Source organism: Barbus barbus (genome assembly GCF_936440315.1).
Source record: "Barbus barbus genome assembly, chromosome: 10".
Lineage (NCBI taxonomy): Eukaryota > Metazoa > Chordata > Actinopteri > Cypriniformes > Cyprinidae > Barbus > Barbus barbus.
This window is the reverse complement of record NC_136738.1, coordinates 28397601-28417600: the sequence shown is the minus strand read 5'-3', so window position 1 is coordinate 28417600 and position 20000 is coordinate 28397601. Positions and strand designations below refer to the sequence as shown.

Below are 20000 nucleotides of genomic sequence, written 5' to 3'. Positions count from 1 at the left end.
CTTAATAGCTACCTTAATATAATAATAATAATAATAATAATAATAACAGTTGTCGTTGTTGTTGTTGGTGGTGGTGGTGTTTTCTTCTTTCTTTCTTTTTTTTATCACAGTCCCAGTATCATCTCCACCCTAAATTCAACAGACCTGTGTTTGTGTGTATTAACAGGTTGACAGTGACACTATCTGGAATGAAGTTCACTCGTCCAGTGCTGCTCGTCTGGCTGTGGGATCTGTAGTGGATCTGGTGTTTAAGGTGGCTTCAGGAGAGCTGAGGGTAAGACTGACACCCTCTCACACACTCAGTGGTTACAGATGTGTGATTAATGCTCGTCCAATCAGAATTTAGACTCTGAATTATGCATTTCACAGATGTGATTTCTTTAGAAGCTTCTTTCTGCCACAGAGTAATAATATAAAAAGGTAATTGGGACATATCACATAATTTTTTTTCCACACAATTCAGATTTTTCTCTTTTTTTTTTCTTGTGAGATACAAATTCTGAATTGTGAGACATAAACTTGCATTTCTGAGAAAAGCCAAAATTGTGAAACGTAAGTTCAGAATTATTAAAACAAAAAAAAAATCAGAATTGTAAGATTTAATTTCAGAATTTTGAGAAAAAAGTCAAAATTATGAGATATACTGTAAACTCATATTTCCAAGAAAAAGTCGAAAATATAAGATGCAAAAGAATTGTTAAAAAAGAAAATAATAATAATCTGAATTGTAAACTCAGAATTCCAAGAAAAACGTTACTGGGCTGTAATTTATGAGAAGAAAAGTAAAAAAAAATATGAGATGTAAACTTGCAATTGCAATATATAAACATGCAATTATCGTCTTCATATTTTTATTCCATGGCAGGAATAAGCTTCCATAGATTTCCCCTCCGCCTTGTTTGAATTGTAATGAGGTGGACTGTAGCCTCCCCTGTGTGTGTGTGTGTGTGTGTGTGTGTGTCTGGGGTCAGGTGACCTGGGGCATCCTCAGAGCTCACAGGAATTGACCCAAAAGACACAATCTACTCACTTAATGCAAACATTCCATAGCGTAACCTAACCCTGAGTTAGCTGCCGCCCACCCCAATAACATAACACACTGAAATACATCTATCATCGCATTCAAAAACCCTTGCCTCAGCCTCAAGCTTGCCCAGAAAAACACAATACACCTACATCATCCACTATCACCAGCTGCAATCCAGACACATTTCATTCTCTGTTTCGCACTCTTTCTCTGGAAATAATCATATCCTCTGGAGTGAGGAAGGATAATAATATCATGAAGCTGCAGGTGACCCAGTGTGAACTGTGAGGGAATGCAGCATCATGCGTCAGCAGACTTAAAGTCCTCTCGATAGCAGTAGCTATGGGACGGCATGGTAGCATCCACCTGGAAATTATGTTTTTGTAAATAAACCCACATTCATCAGTGTACTGCGGTGTCCAAACCAGGCTCAGTGCAACAAAGTGTTTTCTGTTCTCATTGAAACTGAAATGTTGCATGAAATGTCAAAAACACAGCTAATCAAAAAAATGTAAATACAAATTAGAAAGTACAGTCAGCCAAAATATGTATAGTCCAAAAAAAATTGGATTGGTCATTGCAAAAATAGCCATTTGAAGTGAGTTAAATTAAATATTACTGCATCAAACTTCCAATAAATAATGATAAAAAAATAAATAAAGGAACAATAATTTCAAAACAGTATTTTAAGCTAATTTATTATCCAATGAATAATAAATTAGCTTGAAATATTGATTTGAAATTATTGTTCTTTTATTACATTTAATAGTAAAATGTTATTGTTTTTATAAACAAAATATTTAATTGCATAGAAGTAAATTATTATTTTTAATTTATTATTAGAAAATAATTATTATAATTATATTGTTACTTTTGTTAATTAATTACTTTTTTAAACATTTTAAAAAATTTTTGGATGCTTTATATTTATTTATCTGCTCCCATAAAACTTTAGTATATTACAACATTTGGACCCAAACAAGGTCTTTGTGATATTACATGATTTTAATATAATTACATTTTTATTGGAGTGTAGTGTGTTTAACTAATTAACATAACAATATTATTATTATTTATTTTTTAATTTTATTTATTTATTTTTCTTTTTAATTTCTTTTTGACCGAGCACCTGTTCTAGTCATGTTGGGATGTGTGCTTTGAATTGAAATGAATTCATTTAAGATACTGAGTTAAGGTGATTCTGTATTTCTCACATTCAAGGTCTAAGACACTGTGGCTTAAACAGCTGTGTGTGTGTGTGTTCACAGAACGGCTTTGCTGTGGTACGACCACCAGGACACCACGCTGAGGAGAGCACTCCCATGTACGTCCTCGCTGTCTCTCTGTGATCTCAAAATAAACTCCACAGCTGATATCAGTATCATTTTATACACACACAGCATCAGAAATCAGTGTGATACACACTATCCTCTGACATAAATGAATTCCAGCACTGCAGTGGGCCGCCTGGGCTTCCAGCACTCACCCTGGCTTCAGTACAGGCATGCAAATTATCGGTGAGGTGAATACAGCACAGTAGGCAATGTTATCTCCACACTGACTCACGCCAGTTTTATTTGGAAGGACTAGCATGTGTTAGAAACTGCATGTTTTGGAGTAAAGTAGAGCTTGGAGTGTCTTTTCTGTGTCCAGCAATGAAAGGGATTCCTATAGCTCAACTTTGAGTTTTGATTCCCAGGGAACACGCAACTAAAAAAAATTATAAAAATCATATATTTAATGTAAAATCTTTTTTTTATTTTTTTTTTATGTTGAACTTATATCCATTTAATTATATACTGTAAAACAAAAATTACAAATATGACTATTAAAAAAATCTGGCACATGTTTTGGTCACAGCCTTGTATAATTAGTGCTTCTAATTTTATAGCACAGTTTGGACAGGTTTTTCTATTCTAACATGACAGTGTCTCTGTGTATAAAGCACGGTTCAAAAAGACATGATTGATTCAGTCAGTGTGGACGAACTTGACTGATCCCAGCTGAACACCTGACTTTATATGCAGGCCTTGAGCCAAAAACTCATCACCAAACAATAATAACAGAAAATAAAGGTTTTAAACTGTATTTAGACATGTCCCAAATTGTGTTAACAGAGTTGCAAAAATGGACCTCAATTTTGTCAATCAACGTTTTCTGGTGGTTAAGCACCTCTTTTTACTGACCAAATGCTGAAACATAAGAAACTGATCTCATAATTGATTTTGTAAGAGTTTCAGACTCTCTCTGTATTTGTAGCATTTGTTGCTGATCTGGAAGCATTTTCTTGCATGCTTCAGACTCTGTTTGAGCTGTTTGGGTACACGGCGTCCTCAGTGCTCAGCTCGCCAACTTGGATGCAATTTTATTTATCTTAAAGCTTGATGGTTTATCCAAATTAATGTCAGGTATCGTTAACGGGGGACTAAATTCCCTCTAATTGCTGATTTTTGCCGCTCTAAAAGGTTGGAGCGTCACAGCCGCTCCTCCCATCTTTATTCCCAGTGCGTCTCCCTCATTACGGAAAGGTTAAATTAAACGAGTGTTCCTCAGTCTCTATGGTGAAAGGTTAAATAAAAGGATTGTTCCGTGGATGGCGTGTTTGGGGAGCAGACTGAGGTTTGGTGCCTCTGTCGTGGGCTGCGGGCCAGGCCCTGTTCTTAAGCTCTGATGTCAAGCCAGGACACAGTGGGTGAATCGTGTCATTAGTGAAATGAGACAATCCATCAGGCCAGGAGGTCCACTACACAAACGCACACGATCAGGCCCTCCACCATAGATCACACACCAGCTGACTGTGTTCTCTCTCACAAGCTGTTTTCTGCTTTTGTTTTTGACACAAATAACAGGGGATTTTGCTATTTCAACTCGGTCGCCATTGCAGCCAAACTCCTGCAGCAGAGACTCAACGTCAGTAAGATTCTCATTGTGGACTGGGTAAGTTCACACTCAATCAGATCATATTTTCTCTATTAATAAATGTCCCCTTTCCTACTTCTGTGCCACTGACTCACCAAATAATCTCATTTTCAAACTGATTCCCAAACAGTGACATAGGTGCATAATATAACAGCGGAGAAAATTGCAAACATCACTTTCAGTAGATGACAATTCTTTTAACTGTTTTTCTAACTAAAGCCAAAAAGCCAAAGTGCTTCACCATAAGAAAGAGCATCATAAAATATATATACATATACATACATATATATATTTATATATATATATATATATATATATATATATATATATACACATACAGTGCCCTCCAAAAATATTGGAACAGTAAAGTCAAAATTGCTCTGTTGGCTGTGGAGTCAAGACATTTACAAATATGATTAAAAGATGAATATGAGACAAAACTACAGAATGTCACATTTTATTATTGGATGATTCAACACATAGATGTTTTACCAGCTAAGAAGTTCGGCGCTTTGAGTTTCATCCCTCTATCTGATGTGAGCATAAGTATTGGAACAGTTGCCTCACAGGTCTTTCAGTGATCAGCTGTGTCCTGTTGCATTAATTCATCAGATATTAAAAGCAGGGAATGTGTCGTATCAGTTATATCCATTACTTCTGTATTCTGAATCCTGCATTCGATGATGACACACAAACCAGGATGAAGATGAGGGAGCTGACTTTGAGAGAAAAGCAAGCAATTTGGATGCTAAAAGAAAAAGAGTTAGTCAATTAGAGCTCTAACAAAAACAAAGGGCATGGAGAAATCAAGAGTTTGGAAAACACCAGCGACACCAGCAACCAACGACCTGACCGGCTGAGAAAACAACAGTAGTTGATGACAGACATATTATAAAAGCTATAAAAATTAATCCTAAAAGACGTGTCTGTAAAATCACCAACAACTTCCAGAAAGCTGGGTGATGCTCTGACAATCTACTGTCCTCAGGAGACTTTGACACAGAATTACAGATGCTACACAGCAAGATGCAAACCTCTGACCAGCACCAAAAATAGAAAGGCAAGATTAGAGTTTGCAAAAAAGCACAAAGGTGAGCCAGAAGAGTTTTGGAACTGTGTTTATGGACCGATGAGACAAAGATGAACCTTTATCTAAGTGATGGGAAAGCAAAAGTGTGGAGAAAAAAAGGGAACTGCAAATGATCCCAAGCATACAGCCTCATCTGTAAAGCATGGTGGAGGTGGTGTCATGGCATGGGCATGCATGGCTGTCTCTGGAACAGGCCCTCTCAACTTTACTGATGACTTAATGTATGATGACAGTAGCAGAATGAATTTGGAAGGGTACAAAACCATCTTGCCTACCAATATTCAAGAAAATGCCACCAGATTCATTGGAAAGTGCTTCATATTGCATCAGGACAATGACCCAAAACACCCTGCCAGTTCAGACAAGGAATTTATAAGAGCAAAGAAATGGAAAGTCTTAGATTGCCCAAGTCAATCTCCAGATTTAAATCTGATTGAACATGAATTTCACCAGCTGGAGAGGAGAGTAAAGGCAGAAACTCTCCAAAACAAACAACAATTGGAATTGGCTGCATTTAGGGTGACCAGACGTCCCGAAAAATTCGGGACAGTCCCGAAATCTAAGCTGCTATCCCGAATCCTGCTCTAATTGTCCCGAAAATTATACTGAAGCAAAATCTTAAATAGTTATTGTCTGATAAAACATAAAAAACTGTCCGTGGAGCGAGGTTGAGTCATCCTGCAGCCTGGCAACCAGCCCCCGCCGGCTGCTCATTGGCTGCAGCATCTTGGTTTTTTTTTTTTTTTGGTTCATTAACTTCAGTTTGAAGTATAAAAATAGCCTAACGTTACTTCTATATTATATAAAATTATATGTATATGTAGGCTACTTATATTAATAAAAACATGATTGGTTCAGTCACTTTCGTTTGAAATTCATTATCTTTATTATTCATTATTCATTACCCCCCCCCCCCCCCCCCCCCCCCCCCCCCCCCCCTCCGTCCCGTCCCGAATTTCAACCAAGAGTCTGGTGATGTCTATGGGTCTGCAACTAAATAATTTTAATCTTTCTATTTTAATCTTTTATATCTGCCTTATGTTCAACTGTCCCAATACTTATGCTCACATCAATGAGTGGGAAGATCTCTAAAAGTGCTGTTCTTTTTATTTGGTAAAACATCTATGTGTTGAAACTGCTAATAATAAAATGTGACATTCTGTAGTTTTGTCTCATATTCATCTTTTAATCATATTTGCAAATGTCTTCACTCCACAGCCAACAGAGCAATTTTGTCTTTACTGTTCCAATACTTTTGGAGGGCACTGTGTGTGTGTATATATATATATATGTATATATGTGTTTGTGTGTGTGTGTGTGTGTGTGTGTGTGTGTGTGGTGTGTACATATGTATATAATATATATAATATGTGTGTATGTATATATTAGTGCTGTCAAACAATTAATTGTGATTAATCTCATCCAAAATAAAAGTTTCTGTTTACATAATATATGTATGTGTACTGTGTATATTTATTGTGTATATATATATATATATATATATATATATATATACACATACAGTAAATATTTTGAAAATATGGACATGTATTTACATCTATACATTTATATTATTATAAAATTATATAATATATGTAAATATATTTAACATATAAACATAGCATATTTTTTCATAAATATATGCATGTATGTGTTTGTATTTATATATACATAATAAATATACACAGTATACACATTATGTCAACAAAAACTTTTATTTTGGATGCGATTAATCATTTGACAGCACTAATATATACATATATATATATATATATACACATACATACATACATACATACATATACATATACATACATACATACATACATACATGTTTTGGATTTCATTAATCAATTTGATAGCACTATTTTGTAGTAAAATATTAATGTTTAATAAAAATCATAATCATAAATTAAATATTTATAAAACACCAGGAAAATACATATGTTAAAATATTTTTCACTGGTTATATTAGCATTATAAATATATAATTTACAAAAATTTAAATGTATTAAATATTTTTTACATATTTATTTATTATTAAAAACGAATTAATTATTGAAAATGAAACGTTACATTTATAATATCACTTAAGCCATAAAATATTAAACTATTTTTTTTTTTTCATAAATGTATTATTTATAAAGGATGTTCACAATACGTAATACAAAATATTATAATAAAATATTACACTAGTCATATTAGAATATGGTTGTATTGGCACTGGTCATATTGGCATTATAAATATTTGATGTATTACATTTAAAAGTGCATCGGTTTATTTTTACTAACTTACTAATTCTTTTTGTAAATGAAATATTGAAACCAAAATGTAAGCAATAAAATAGTTTATGGCATGTGAGACGGTGTCCGTCTGATGCTGGGCCAGCGGTAGCCTGAAATGGGTCCACATGCGCAGGAAGACGTGTGGCGTCAGGACAGGGCTCTGCTGGGGTCATTAGGGTTTCTGGATGCCTTTTAAAATGGCTTTCATTTCCTCCTGTCTGTCCCACGGCTCTTCTGACAGACCTGCCGTATGCGGAGAAGCTGACCGTGACATGTAGTGGCAGACATGAAAAGAAATAAATAAAAGAATACAGCTCTCTTAAAAGGCTCTCCTGCATCTCAGACGACTCAGAATAGATTTTTACATGCTTTTCATTCCAATGCGAGTGACGACAGGTCTTTTTTACAGCGTCTGACTTTTGCATTGTTTAACCAAATATTACTGTTTTGTGCCGTTTTGACTAGATTGATGCTCACTAGAACAAACAGATGACATGTGGATGTACTGTTGTGTTTTAGGATGTTCACCATGGAAATGGGACTCAACAGGCCTTCTACAGTGACCCTAATGTCCTGTACGTGTCTCTCCATCGCTACGATGATGGGAACTTCTTCCCTGGCAGCGGAGCCCCTGATGAGGTGGGTTTCATAAACATTTTGACAGGATTTGATATACACTACTATTCACAAGTTTAGGGGAGATAGGGTTTTTTAAAAAAAGACTCTTATTATCACCAAGGCTGCTTTTATTTGATTAAAAATAGTCAAAACAGGAATAATTTTGAAATATTTTTACCATTTTAAATAACTTTTTTATTTGAATATACGGTGCCCTCCGAAAGTATTGGAACAGTAAAGACAAAATTGCTCTGTTGGCTGTGGAGTCAAGACATTTACAAATATGATTAAAAGATGAATATGAGACAAAACTACAGAATGTCACATTTTATTATTGGGTGATTCAACGCAGATGTTTTACCAGCTAAGAAGTTCAGCACTTTTACTGAGTGTTACTACAGTAAACCCATGGTAAATGATGGCGACGTGTAGATTGAAAAGCCTTCTACTGTCTCGTTCGTTGCACAGTGTTTCTCTTGTTTGGCTTTAATGTTAGTTTAAATCACAGAGTCATTTGTGTTCATTGCTGAATTCAAACGTTTCACACTGGATCTGCTTAATGCTTGCGTGAGTAATCGCATCTGCTCCAGTGAAGCGCAGTTTTGAACTTTGAGCCGAGCGGATAAACGGTCCGTGTGCCACGATTCAAATGAGTCGCGCTGTTTCGTTCCACTTTTGGCATTATATCGAACATTTATCGAACTCTTCATATCGTTTTATCGAGGAAAATTATATCGCGATAATTATCGTTATCGAATTATCACCCAGCCCTAGATTGAGATTAACTGGAATGCGCAATGAAAAAACATGATTTTTGAATCATCTGTTTTTGCAAATTAACTCTTCATATATAAAAATGTAATTTATTCCTGTGATGCAAAGCTGAAATTTCAGCATCATTACTCCAGTCTTCAGTGTCACATCATCCTTCAGAAAAAAAAATTATATGCTGATTTGATGCTCAAAAACATGACTTATTATCATCAATGTGGAAAATGGTTGTGCTATTAAAACATTTTGTGCAAACTTTTTTTTTTTTTTCAAGGATTCATTGTTGAATACAAAGAACAGCTTTAATTTGAAATGAAAATAAAATATTTGTTCATAATGTGCAGGCGAAGTTTTTTGAAAATAAACACAGTTTTGAGGTTTTGAAAAATGTAAAACTAAAAAAAATTGGAAAACCTAGACAAAATGTTTAATATTTCGCACTATTTCGCACTATTTCTAAGATTTCATTTTTTTCTGCACTATTTCAGTCGTTTCTTCTTTCTTCCGTTTAAAATTGTCAGGTTTTATACAGGATTTTTACTTGAATTGCTTGTGATTTTCTTTTAATTAAAAGATTCAAATTAAAAGCATCTCCACTGGTGGTCCAAGACTTTTGGACCTCACTGTATATTCTGAATATCTCATATATCTCACATCAACCTGACATGAGCAGAGCAAAAGACAGTTGTGTTCTTCTTTTCCCTTCATTTGACTCCAATTTCTCTCAGTTATAATTAATGTTCATTATCATTAATCCGGTAAGTCAGCTCCTGCATCTGCTCTAATGAGGGGATTGAAATTTAATTGACTCCGTTGTAGCCCTAAATTCTGGTATTAGTCAAAGTCCATTTGGCTTTCAAATAAAACCTCATTACAGTTTCACTCTGGTCATAATTGTTGGGATTTGTCCTTTATTGTCTCTGTGATATCAGCCTTAATTTAGCGGTTTCTCTGGGGAAGTTTGAATGTGAATGATTCATACAGTAATACCTGCTCATCTGCTCCAGTAAGAGCTTTTTTGGGAATTAGAGGGAGTTTACTAAACCACACATTTAATTGAATTGTGTTTGTGTCTGCAGGTGGGCATTGGTCCAGGCGTGGGCTTTAACGTGAACATGGCCTTCACCGGAGGTCTGGAGCCACCCATGGGAGACGCAGACTATCTGGCAGCATTCAGGTAACGCCGTCACATATATGTACATTTTACACCAAAATGAGCAACGGTCTATATAACCTTCACATAGCATATTATGGTCTTTGTTTACATATATAATGCAGCTCAACGTCTTTTTGCCATCATGAGCTGACAGTATTTGCCATCATGCCATCCTGAGTTTTTGTACTAGAAATCAAGTCAAAAGACTCTTTACTGGTTTAATATTGCTCAACTAACACCCATATGACAGCCAAACAGTGTGAAAAGCCCCATTTTCACAGGGAATTTCATGAACTGTAGGCAGTTGTTTGAGAATTGGTTGGAGAAAGGGGTCTTGTAACAATTTGTGTAAGCATTGCCCATCCGTTGAACTGTCCCTTTTATCTGTAGCAGGGGCTGATGGGAGTCTTTGATGGTGAGCCAGTAAAGCTGAGCCCCATTAGCATTGGTGTTTGGGGCTATTAATAACCCCCTCCCTCACGGTGCGGGCGCACGGCCGATTCGAGACGCTCTTTGAAGAGGGGCCTCCGTGCCCAACGCGTTCAGGCTGCTTCGGCAGGTAGATGGCTAAAATATGGCCTACTGCAGGGCGATGATAAGACAGGATAGTCCTCGCTCATCCCTTTTTTTCAAAAACCGACCACCACCTCCTCTTTGACCCAATCAGCTCGCTCTCAGTCTGTCCGACTGTTGTCGTAAATCTCTCCCCAACACGTCTTCGATAAATTCGCTTCACCTCCCTTCGGCGGCCCTTCCTCACACAGGGTCTAAGCGATGCCAGCTGAGTCCGACCCGTCTGTGCAGCTGACCTCAGATCTCCCCCTGATCTCATCTGCATCAGCACCCATATTAAGATGCTCCGGTTCGGCTATTGAGAATCAGTCAGTTGGAAAAGCTTTTAAGCTTTGTAGTTTGATGCGCATCTTCCTTCGTAAAGACTGCAGGGATGTGACTCGCTTTTAGACGCTTTACATTTCCATATGACTCACAGACATGTGTGTTGCCAGCCGCTGTACTCATTCCCTGGCAAACACCTTTACTCTACTGGTCCATTCATACTGATTCATCCGTGGCTACCAGGCATCTGCACTTCTCGTCCCACCCAGAATGCTCTCATCCCCCTGTAGAGATGTCTGCTGTTTCAGGGTAAACAAATCATTTTATAATTGCCGTGACAGATGTTGTCACTCACTTAAAGATTGGAGAGTCAAACTGCAATGCACATGATTTCTATTGAAAAAAACTGCGATATTATTTTCAGTTATTTTAATTTTGAAAAATATGCATGTCAAATGTCTATTACGCAGCTGAGACGATGATTAGATTATCTGAGACAATTATGCTGTCCACACTGAATGCTCCGCGGCACAACAAATCTCCGACAGAAAACTGCTGCCGCGTTCTATTTATGACGTGATGACACACATTTCAAATGATTTCAATGGTCGCTTTGTCGCGTCCAGTGTAGACAGACTTTAGCTCCTCCACATCATGAGTAGACACGACCCTTACTGCTGATTGGCTACAAGTTTGTTTTGGTACTCGGCCGTTTTTGAAAAATTACATACCCCACCTTGAAAAGAATTTAGTCTTTTATTGAGAAATTGCTCCTCCAGTCATGCATAATCATTATTATTGTAAAAGAATCAATTAATAATAATAATTGTAAAATTATTATTAAATTATTAAAAAGTCTATATTGTCATTATTATAATAATAATTATTATCGTTTTTTTTTTTTTTTTTACAATTCTATGGTGTGACCTTAAAATAAAACAATAAACATGTCAATCATTAATATAATACAGTAAACGGATGAATTATTGAGTTTTGGATTGATTGAATTGATTCTGTTGGATATACTGCTGCAGCTGTGGGATGACCCACACTGTATTGGTGTCAGCGCTTGCCTCCTACATGAGAGTAGCTGTGTAGCTCAGTGTATGCGTGTATTGCTCTACTGTTTGAGTTACAGGGGCTCCTGAGCTATTATTTTAATCGAATTACATGCAAATCTACTCATGATTCATTCAAAGGAAACTCCATGTTTACTGATGTAGAGTTGTGTTCATGGGCAGCAGTGGTCTGTGTGCTGTAGCAGTCCTGTGTGCATCCCTGATCCACCCCAGATGAGGGGATGCGCACTCTCTCTGTCTGTCTGTCTGTCTGTGTCTCTCTCTCTCTCTCTCTCTCTCTCTCTCTCTCTCTCGTTTTCTGTCATCAGGTACTCCGCACAAACGTTTCTCTGTGTTTGATTTAATGATCCCTCGAGACAGAGAAGGGATCTACTGCCTTCTTGCTGACGCCTTTCTTTCTTTCTTTCTTTCTTTCTTTCTTTCTTTCTTTCTTTCTTTCTTTCTTTCTTTCTTTCTTTCTTTCTCTTTTTTCATTTCTGTTATTCTTTTATTTGTTCTTTTTTTATATTTCCATATTTTTTGTTTTTGTCATCATTTATTTTTCTCCTTATTTTCCTTTATTTTATTTGTTAATCCTTTCATTTTTTTTGTCTGTTTTTCATTTTTTTTCTTGTTCTTTCTTTCATTATTCTATTTGTTTGTCCCGTCTATCTTATTCTGTTTATTTTGTTTTTGTTTGTTCATTTGTTCTTTATCTATTATTTGATTATTTATATCCTGTCTTTTGTTTGTATGTTTGTTCATTCTGTATTTTTGTTTATTAATTATTTTTAATAAACAAAAATTTGCTTATTATCCCCCTTTTGATTGTTTGTTCTTTTTGTTATTTGTTTTTGTCTTGTCTTTTGTTTGATTGTTTCTTCAGTATCTCTTCTTTAATTGTTTGTTTTGTGATTGTTTGTTCTTTTGATTTGTTTTGTATTTTTGTTTGTTTGCTTTGTATCTTTCTTTTGATTCTTTTTCTTTTTCTGTTGTTTGTCCTTTTTTGTGTGATTTGTTGTCTTTATTTTGTTTATTTGTTCCTTCGATATCTTTCCTTAAATCACTTGTTTGTTTGTTCTTTATTTTTTTCTTATTTATTTATTCTGTCTTCATTTTGTTTTTGTTTCTGTATTTTTTGTCTTGTTTTCCCTCTTTCTTCTCACTTATCACTTTCCCTCTTAATGCATGCCGCCTCCTTGTTCACTCTCAACTTTTTTTCCTCCTCTCTCTCTCTTTCCCCCCTACCTTCTCTCCGCTTGCTGTGTTTCCTCCTCAGCAATGTTTTGTGGGCCTCTCGAGACAATGCATGCCTTACGGGCAGCACCTTCTTATTTAGACCCAGCCAGTGCCACATTGCATTTGCAGGGGATCAACCCTAGGATGAAGAAAGGAGGCATAAAAAAGATAAGAAAATTGGCTCTAATGAAAACCAGAAGCCCAGGCACTCTCACCATGAACTTGGAAACAGAAAGGAGAATTGAAGTTAATTCAAACCAGCTCTTTGCAATGCCAGATGACAAGGCTTTGAAGTGCCCCCCTTCCCGCCGCCTTTACTCTTTGCGTTCTCGCTTTTTTTTTTTTTTTTTTTTTCATTGGACGGGGAAGCGATTGGAAAAGCCTTTGAGACTGATGGATAGCCATGTCTAGCATTAACCCTTCAGTGGCCATTTTTTGGTTTTACAAGTGCAGGATCTTCTGCTCCAAACTGCTCTTGGCATGTTCCAGCTCTGGGATTTGGTGGACCCGTGAGGTGGGATCAGTTTTCGAGAGCCTCGTGGTTCCAGTCCATGTAATTTGTCTCAGTCCATTGCAAGGAAATTTGCGCGGGCTAATACTAATTACCAGTCATAAATCCTTGCCTCATCTTGCACGTCATGGTTGAGTCTTCCTCATCTGCGGATCCGTTTTCTGGGTGCCCCCCTGGCAAACATGACATAAAGTTTCCCTGAATAAGCTTTTGGACGAGGATTCAGAGTTTGAGGTGGAGCGGATGAGCATCTAGAGAAATGGAGGTCGCAGTTTGTCTTGTTCGTGCCATGAGAGGAAGACGTTTCCAGAGTGTTTGTGTGAGACAGAAAGTAAAAGCATTTTCAACATTGTATATCCCAGACACGCTGTCCTGTGCTCTCATGCCAAGCTCTGCTGTCTTCCCACCGACCCCACAGCGAGGCAGATGGGCTGCCACTGGGGAGAAGAGGAGGAGGAGGACGATGAAGACCTTCTCACGCTCTGTAGCCTTGTGTTCCTGAGACTCCGAGCCTGTTTTCACACTTGCTTTGATTGTTTGGTCCGAACCACAGTTTGATAAATTGTGAACCGTCTTGGAGTTCACATGAATCGAACTTTGATTGTCTGTTTATGTCTGTCTTTCTTTTGCTTGTTTGTTTGTCCTTTCTTCTTCCTTTCTTTTTTGTTCTTACTTCCATCCTTCATTTCTTCCTTTGTTTCATGTCTCTCTGTTTACTAATTTTGTCTTCTGTTTGTTTGTAGTTTTTCATCTTTCTCTCTTTTTTCTTTTTCTTTCTTTCTTTATCTTTCTTCTGCAAGTTATTCTTGATTACTCTCACACAAATTGCAAGTTCATATGAAGCAGTCTTTCAAACCATGTCAGGTGCAGTTCCTTGTTGCGCATCATACAGTGTAGTTCAAAAACACTCTCTGACATCAAATGGATGACAAAACCTCCATCGTGAAAGTGCCATGAAACACAAGTCTTCTGGGACAGTGTTCAGGCCTAATGTTACCACACAGAAGTAGCAGTAAATGGCATTATAAATGGCCTAAATTAATGTGAGAATTAATGTAATATAGCCATTGTTATATTTATGTTTCGTAGGAACAAGTACATAAATATGTTGTAAACGTATCATTTTTCAATTTAGTAAAATGTATTAATTATATGTTCATATTATAAAAGCCTGTTTTTGACACAGGATGAAAAAAGGTAATTACAACTTTTTATCTCACAATGCAAATTTTTTGCAAATTTATCTCTCACAATTTAGACGTCAGAATTGTTTCCAGTTTATATCTCAGAATTTTGACTTTTTCCTCAGAAATGTGACTTTATTTCTCACAGTTGTTCTTAGGCTTTTTCTCGCAATTTTTAGTTTATAAATATCAAGATTTCAACTGCAATTGTGAGTTTATATGTAGAAATTGCAGAGACAAAGTTGCAATTCTGAGAAAAAAAGTGATGAGATGTTACCTCACAATTGCAAGTTTATATGTCGAAATTGCGAGAAAAAGAGGCAGAATTGTGAGATTTAAAAAAACTGCAATAACTTTTTTTTTTTCCTTGAAGCAGACTTCCATAACATACTGTATATATCAAAAACAAAATTACTTGCTGAAATTAACAAACATCTTTTTACACAATATGTACTCAATTCACTAAAACAGTGTGAACAGAAATGGTTTATTTTACATTGAAAAAGTTGGTAGATTTTTGAAATTGATGCAAGGAGAAACCAACATTTTTGTGAATCGTCCAAGGTGCCATGATTAGCAGCCAATGCTGATAATCTCAAATTGGCTAAAAAAATTGACCTGGCCAATATTTAGTCATGTCTGGTTTGAATTACTTGTCATATCTGCTTGCAAGTTTCTAAAAAAAATTTATGTTAGAGCATAACTTTGAGTATTTGTCCTCCTGTTTCGCCCTTGAATTTCAGCTTGCAGTGATAGTGAGAGAATCCAGATTTTAGCTTTCTTTCAATTATGTCATTAGTGAATGTAGAGCCCAAACCGCAGTCTGCGGAGATCCTCTCTGTGAGTTGTCATTTACTGATCTGACTGTCAGGCGGATGGTCCGCTGGATCTGCAGGGGCCCCTGCATGCGAGTTCTGGGGGAACGTGATACTGTGTTCAGGTGCAGCGTGTGAGGCCATGAACATTTCCCAGCGGCCCTCTCTGCAGAGTGAGCTCATGACTGATGAGTGGTGCAGCGTATAATGCATGCTCAGTGTTTGTGAAGAACTCCACTCGCTGTCCTTATGGACAGGCTTTCATCGGTCATGGAAAAATATGGAAATATTAGGGAATTCTAAAGTAGTGTTTTTTCAGGCCTGGAAAACTGTAAGTCCCTATTGTTTTTGTTTATCTTTTTTCTTTTTCATGGAAGTCCATAGAACTGTTTGAGGTAGAGTTAACTTTTTAACCCTTTGGTCTAAGAAAAAAAAAGAAGAAATTTTTACTTTTTACTTGTCGAATGAATGAACACGTCCAATGAACAAATGAACATAGTGTTTTTCACCATCTTTATTGTTTGAAGTCGTAATGTATATTTACTTCCACAAATCTGTTTTTCTCAAATCATGTTCAGCAAGCCTTTAGGGAGGGATTTTGTGGGATATAAAAATAGGCAGGAATTAAATAATATTATCTTATCACATATCAATGGAAATCAATTGCTTAACGAGTGTTTAGTAATAATGTATTAATTAGTGAGGCTTTGTTGTCCTAATAAGGCAGCGTCTATTTAATATTTTTAATAAAATAATTTACACTGTTATTATTGCATCCTACGGAAGTTCTAAGCGGCCATGCATTATTATATTTTTTCTGTCTTGTTTTCTCGTGATCACGACTTAATTTTTTTGTGATCTCGACATAACGAAAGTTGTTTTGTCGTTATCACGACTTAATTTTCTCTGTGTATTCGGCATGAGAAAATGCTATAGAAGCAGCATCATGGATGATCGTATTCGCTTTTACTTTGATCAGGGACTCACTCAAACTGAAATAATAAAAATAAAAATATGGTATAAGTACCATCCCAAATATTGAAGGTGTTGTGTGTGTGACCGACTACATTGATCCATGATAGAATACTTGTCATGCATATAATACTCGGACATTTTAGCTCTGTCTGTCAGTGATTGACGACTTACACATAAGTGTTCGACACTTGAGAAGGCTGTCGGGTCTGCAACTTTATCGTCGAAGACAATATAGCGACCCTGATTTTCTCACAATAGCTACGATTACGTGGAAAAGTCGTGAGAAAACGGTTTTTAGGTTGAGATCAACAACTTTCGTTATGTCCAGATAACCACAAAACAAATTTCGTTATGTCGAGATCATGAGAAAATGAAGTTGTGATAACCACAAAACAAATTTCGTTATGTCGAGAACACGAGAAAATTAAGTCGTGATAACGACAAAACAACTTTCGTTATGTCGAGATCACGAGAAAATTAAGTCGTGATAACGACAAAACAACTTTCGTTATGTCGTGATCACGAGAAAATTAAGTCGTGATAACGACAAAACAACTTTCGTTATGTCGAGATCACGAGAAAATTAAGTCGTGATAACGACAAAACAACTTTCGTTATGTCGAGATCACGAGAAAATTAAGTCGTGATCACGAGAAAACAAGACAGAAAAATTATAATAATGCATGGCCGCTTGGAACTTCCGTAGCATCCTGTTTAAGTACAACAATACTGAGGTGCAACTAGTGTATGTCACTTTATGAGTATAAATAGCATCTAATTAGCTACTATTTACACTTATTGCAAAGATCTGCTACTTTTGCATAGCCTAACGTAAATAGAATGGCTATTTTCACTTAGTGTAAATGTAAGCTATTATATGTGGCCCACCAATCATAATTTACAAATCATGCAGTTTCACAATGTGAACACAAGGTGAGAGCACAGAATTTTAGGCCAGATGTATCAGTAAAATGTGAGTGACAACAATTTGCTAACTCATATGCACTGTCTTTAGCGCACTAAAAGCGGCACAGCGCTACTTGTGTGAAGCGTGCCGCATGGACCGTTATTAGCTCTGCCTAAAACCGTGCAAGGCGAGCTCAGAACAAATGCGTTTACTCGCTGACAGGTCTCAATCAGTTTGGAGCAGAGCTCTCCAACCCAATCCACAGACTCCGCAGTGATTTAAACCCCTTTAAAGGCAGATGAAACAGCGCCTCCATTCTCAACAACACTGACGTGGAAACACTGCGACAACAATCCAGTTAGAGTACTTTTCAATCCACAAATCAATATTTACAATGGGTTTACTGTAGTAACACAGTAAAGTTACTTACTAGTTAGCTACCTAATTAATACATTATTATTAAACACTCGTTAAGCAATTGATTTCCACTTTTCCGATGTGTTATATGATGAGAAAAGGAAAAAGGAATGAAAAGCAAGTTCGGTTTCGAACCCTAGTCAATCGCATCACGCGCTACGTCCCTGCCCATTACTCTCCAACCTACACCACCGCAGACGCCATCTGACTCTGTCCAACGAGATGAAATGAATGGCAGGAGTGTTTATTCTTGACTTATTTTCTTGAAACACAACAACTTTTTTTTCGTAATAAATGAGTTTATTCTCAATATTTTATTTTGACTTTGTTTCTCGAAATTCAGTCAGAATTGCAAGGAAAAAAATCCAGAATAGCTAGATATATACTTGAAATTGGGAGAAAAAAATTTAGAATTCAGAATTGCGAGAAAAAAGTTGCAGTTAACTTTTTTTATTCATGGGCAAAATGAGCTTCCATATTATAAGGAATAAAATGGAAATAACAATCAGTCCTAATTTTCACATCAAATGTCAATCCAGTAATTAAATAATAAGATAAAATGTATGGAAATGTCATGGCAAGTCAGTAGTCAACATGTGTAGGGACCCTGAGCAGGGAGAAGAGAGGTAACGTAAAGACTTCAGAATAGCAAGAATCTAGAAACTCGTATCTGTGTGCGTGTGAGAGTCCCAGTCTGGAGCAGACATCAAAGGTCAAAGGGATTTGGCAGAGGCCCTATCTTCTCGTGAGAAATGATCCCTTGGCTTCTCGTCTCTGTATTCTGCTCTGGAGCCTGACGCCGGGTCTCGGTAAGACTCGGGAGCTCCTTCAAGGGAAAGCATCACATGAGACCTGCAGAACTGACCGTGCTTTAAGAAAGAGGGGCCTCCTGCTTGTTCGTCGATGCTGTTGGTCTTCAAAGTGGCGTGGTGTGATTTGATTTGTGTGCTTTTTGTGTCTGTGTGGTCTAGCTGGTGATTAATCCCGCTTTTTTTTGAGGCAATTGGATTGAAATGCAGGAATGATCATATCCGTCAGCAGAAGTGGCTATAAAGAGACCAAATAAGCTGACAGTCAGCAGAGACAGGAGTTTGGATGACTCCTACTTCAAGCAGGATGCTGCTACGTGGGTCGTAAATCTCAGCATCCACGGCTTCATTAGTAAAGCTTTTTCATCTCCGCATCGACGCTGTCTGATTCATGAGAGCGCGGGCTTTAAAGAAGACTTTTTCCACACGGGCTTGATAATTGATTGTGCGGTTTCCAGAGAAGAGGCATGTTTTTTGTGTGTGTGTGTGTGTGTGTGGGGGGGGGGGGTTTATGATGCAAGCAGTTTTGGCAGGCGCCTGAAACTTGCTCGTCTCCGAACATCAAAAGGGAAGACGGAAGGTTCTGGCCGCTTGCCCGCACCGCTGCTGTCATACTGAGGACCCCTCTGTGAGTCTGCGGCTGCCCTCAGAGTGCCTGTGGCCTGTGTGTAAAAAAAGCTAGAGCTTTGATTTGCCCAGGGCTAGACTAGAGGAAGACTTTATGTGGGCGTCCTGCTGCTGTTTCTGGCAGGTTTGGAAGCCCTCGATGTGAAGTGTCACCTGTGATGGAAAGTGCTACCGTTGAGCAAACTCAGCCTTTTTTTTTTTTCTTGCTGTGTTAGTGAATAAAGGTCTCATTAATAGGCATTCTAGCCTGAGATCTTGACCTTGAAGAGATCAGTTCAGCCAAAAATGAAAATTCATTCATTTGTTCAACCTCATGTTGTTCCAAAACCTGACTGACTTTGTTCTGCAGAATACAAAGAAAGATATTGTAATACTTTTTTTTCAGAGGATTCATTACCATCGCACAGTTGCTTTGTTCAGTTTCGGTGAAAAAAGTAGATATTTAAACAATTGAACATTTAAAGGAAGTCAGAAATGCTTTTGCTTTGTTGAGTAAAATAAATAGGGGAACATTTCCACCACTTTTATTAGGGTCGCATGATACATTAATATATATATATATATATATATAAATTTAGCAATGCAAAATATAGGAACCATAGTGGTTATAGGCTAATATTATGTTTATCTATATTATAGTTTTTATCTATAATATTATCTATCTGTCTATCTATCTATCTGTCTTTCTGTCTATCTCTATTATATATATATATATATTAGTCAAAGCTAAATATTTACATATTTTACTTCAATT

The 20000-nt window shown here is 36.9% G+C and overlaps 1 protein-coding gene across 2 annotated transcripts in view; it reads left to right on the top strand.

Annotated features, from left to right (window-relative positions):
- LOC306875859 (histone deacetylase 4-like) overlaps positions 1–20000 on the top strand; it is a 194973-nt gene that overhangs the window by 146389 nt on the left and 28584 nt on the right. For both annotated transcript variants that reach the window (XM_079426607.1, XM_079426608.1), the window contains 5 exons: positions 167–274; positions 2296–2351; positions 3877–3964; positions 7842–7961; positions 9791–9888. In XM_079426607.1, coding sequence (XP_079282733.1) covers positions 167–274; positions 2296–2351; positions 3877–3964; positions 7842–7961; positions 9791–9888 — 470 coding nt within the window. The remainder of the gene's footprint in view (positions 1–166; positions 275–2295; positions 2352–3876; positions 3965–7841; positions 7962–9790; positions 9889–20000) is intronic.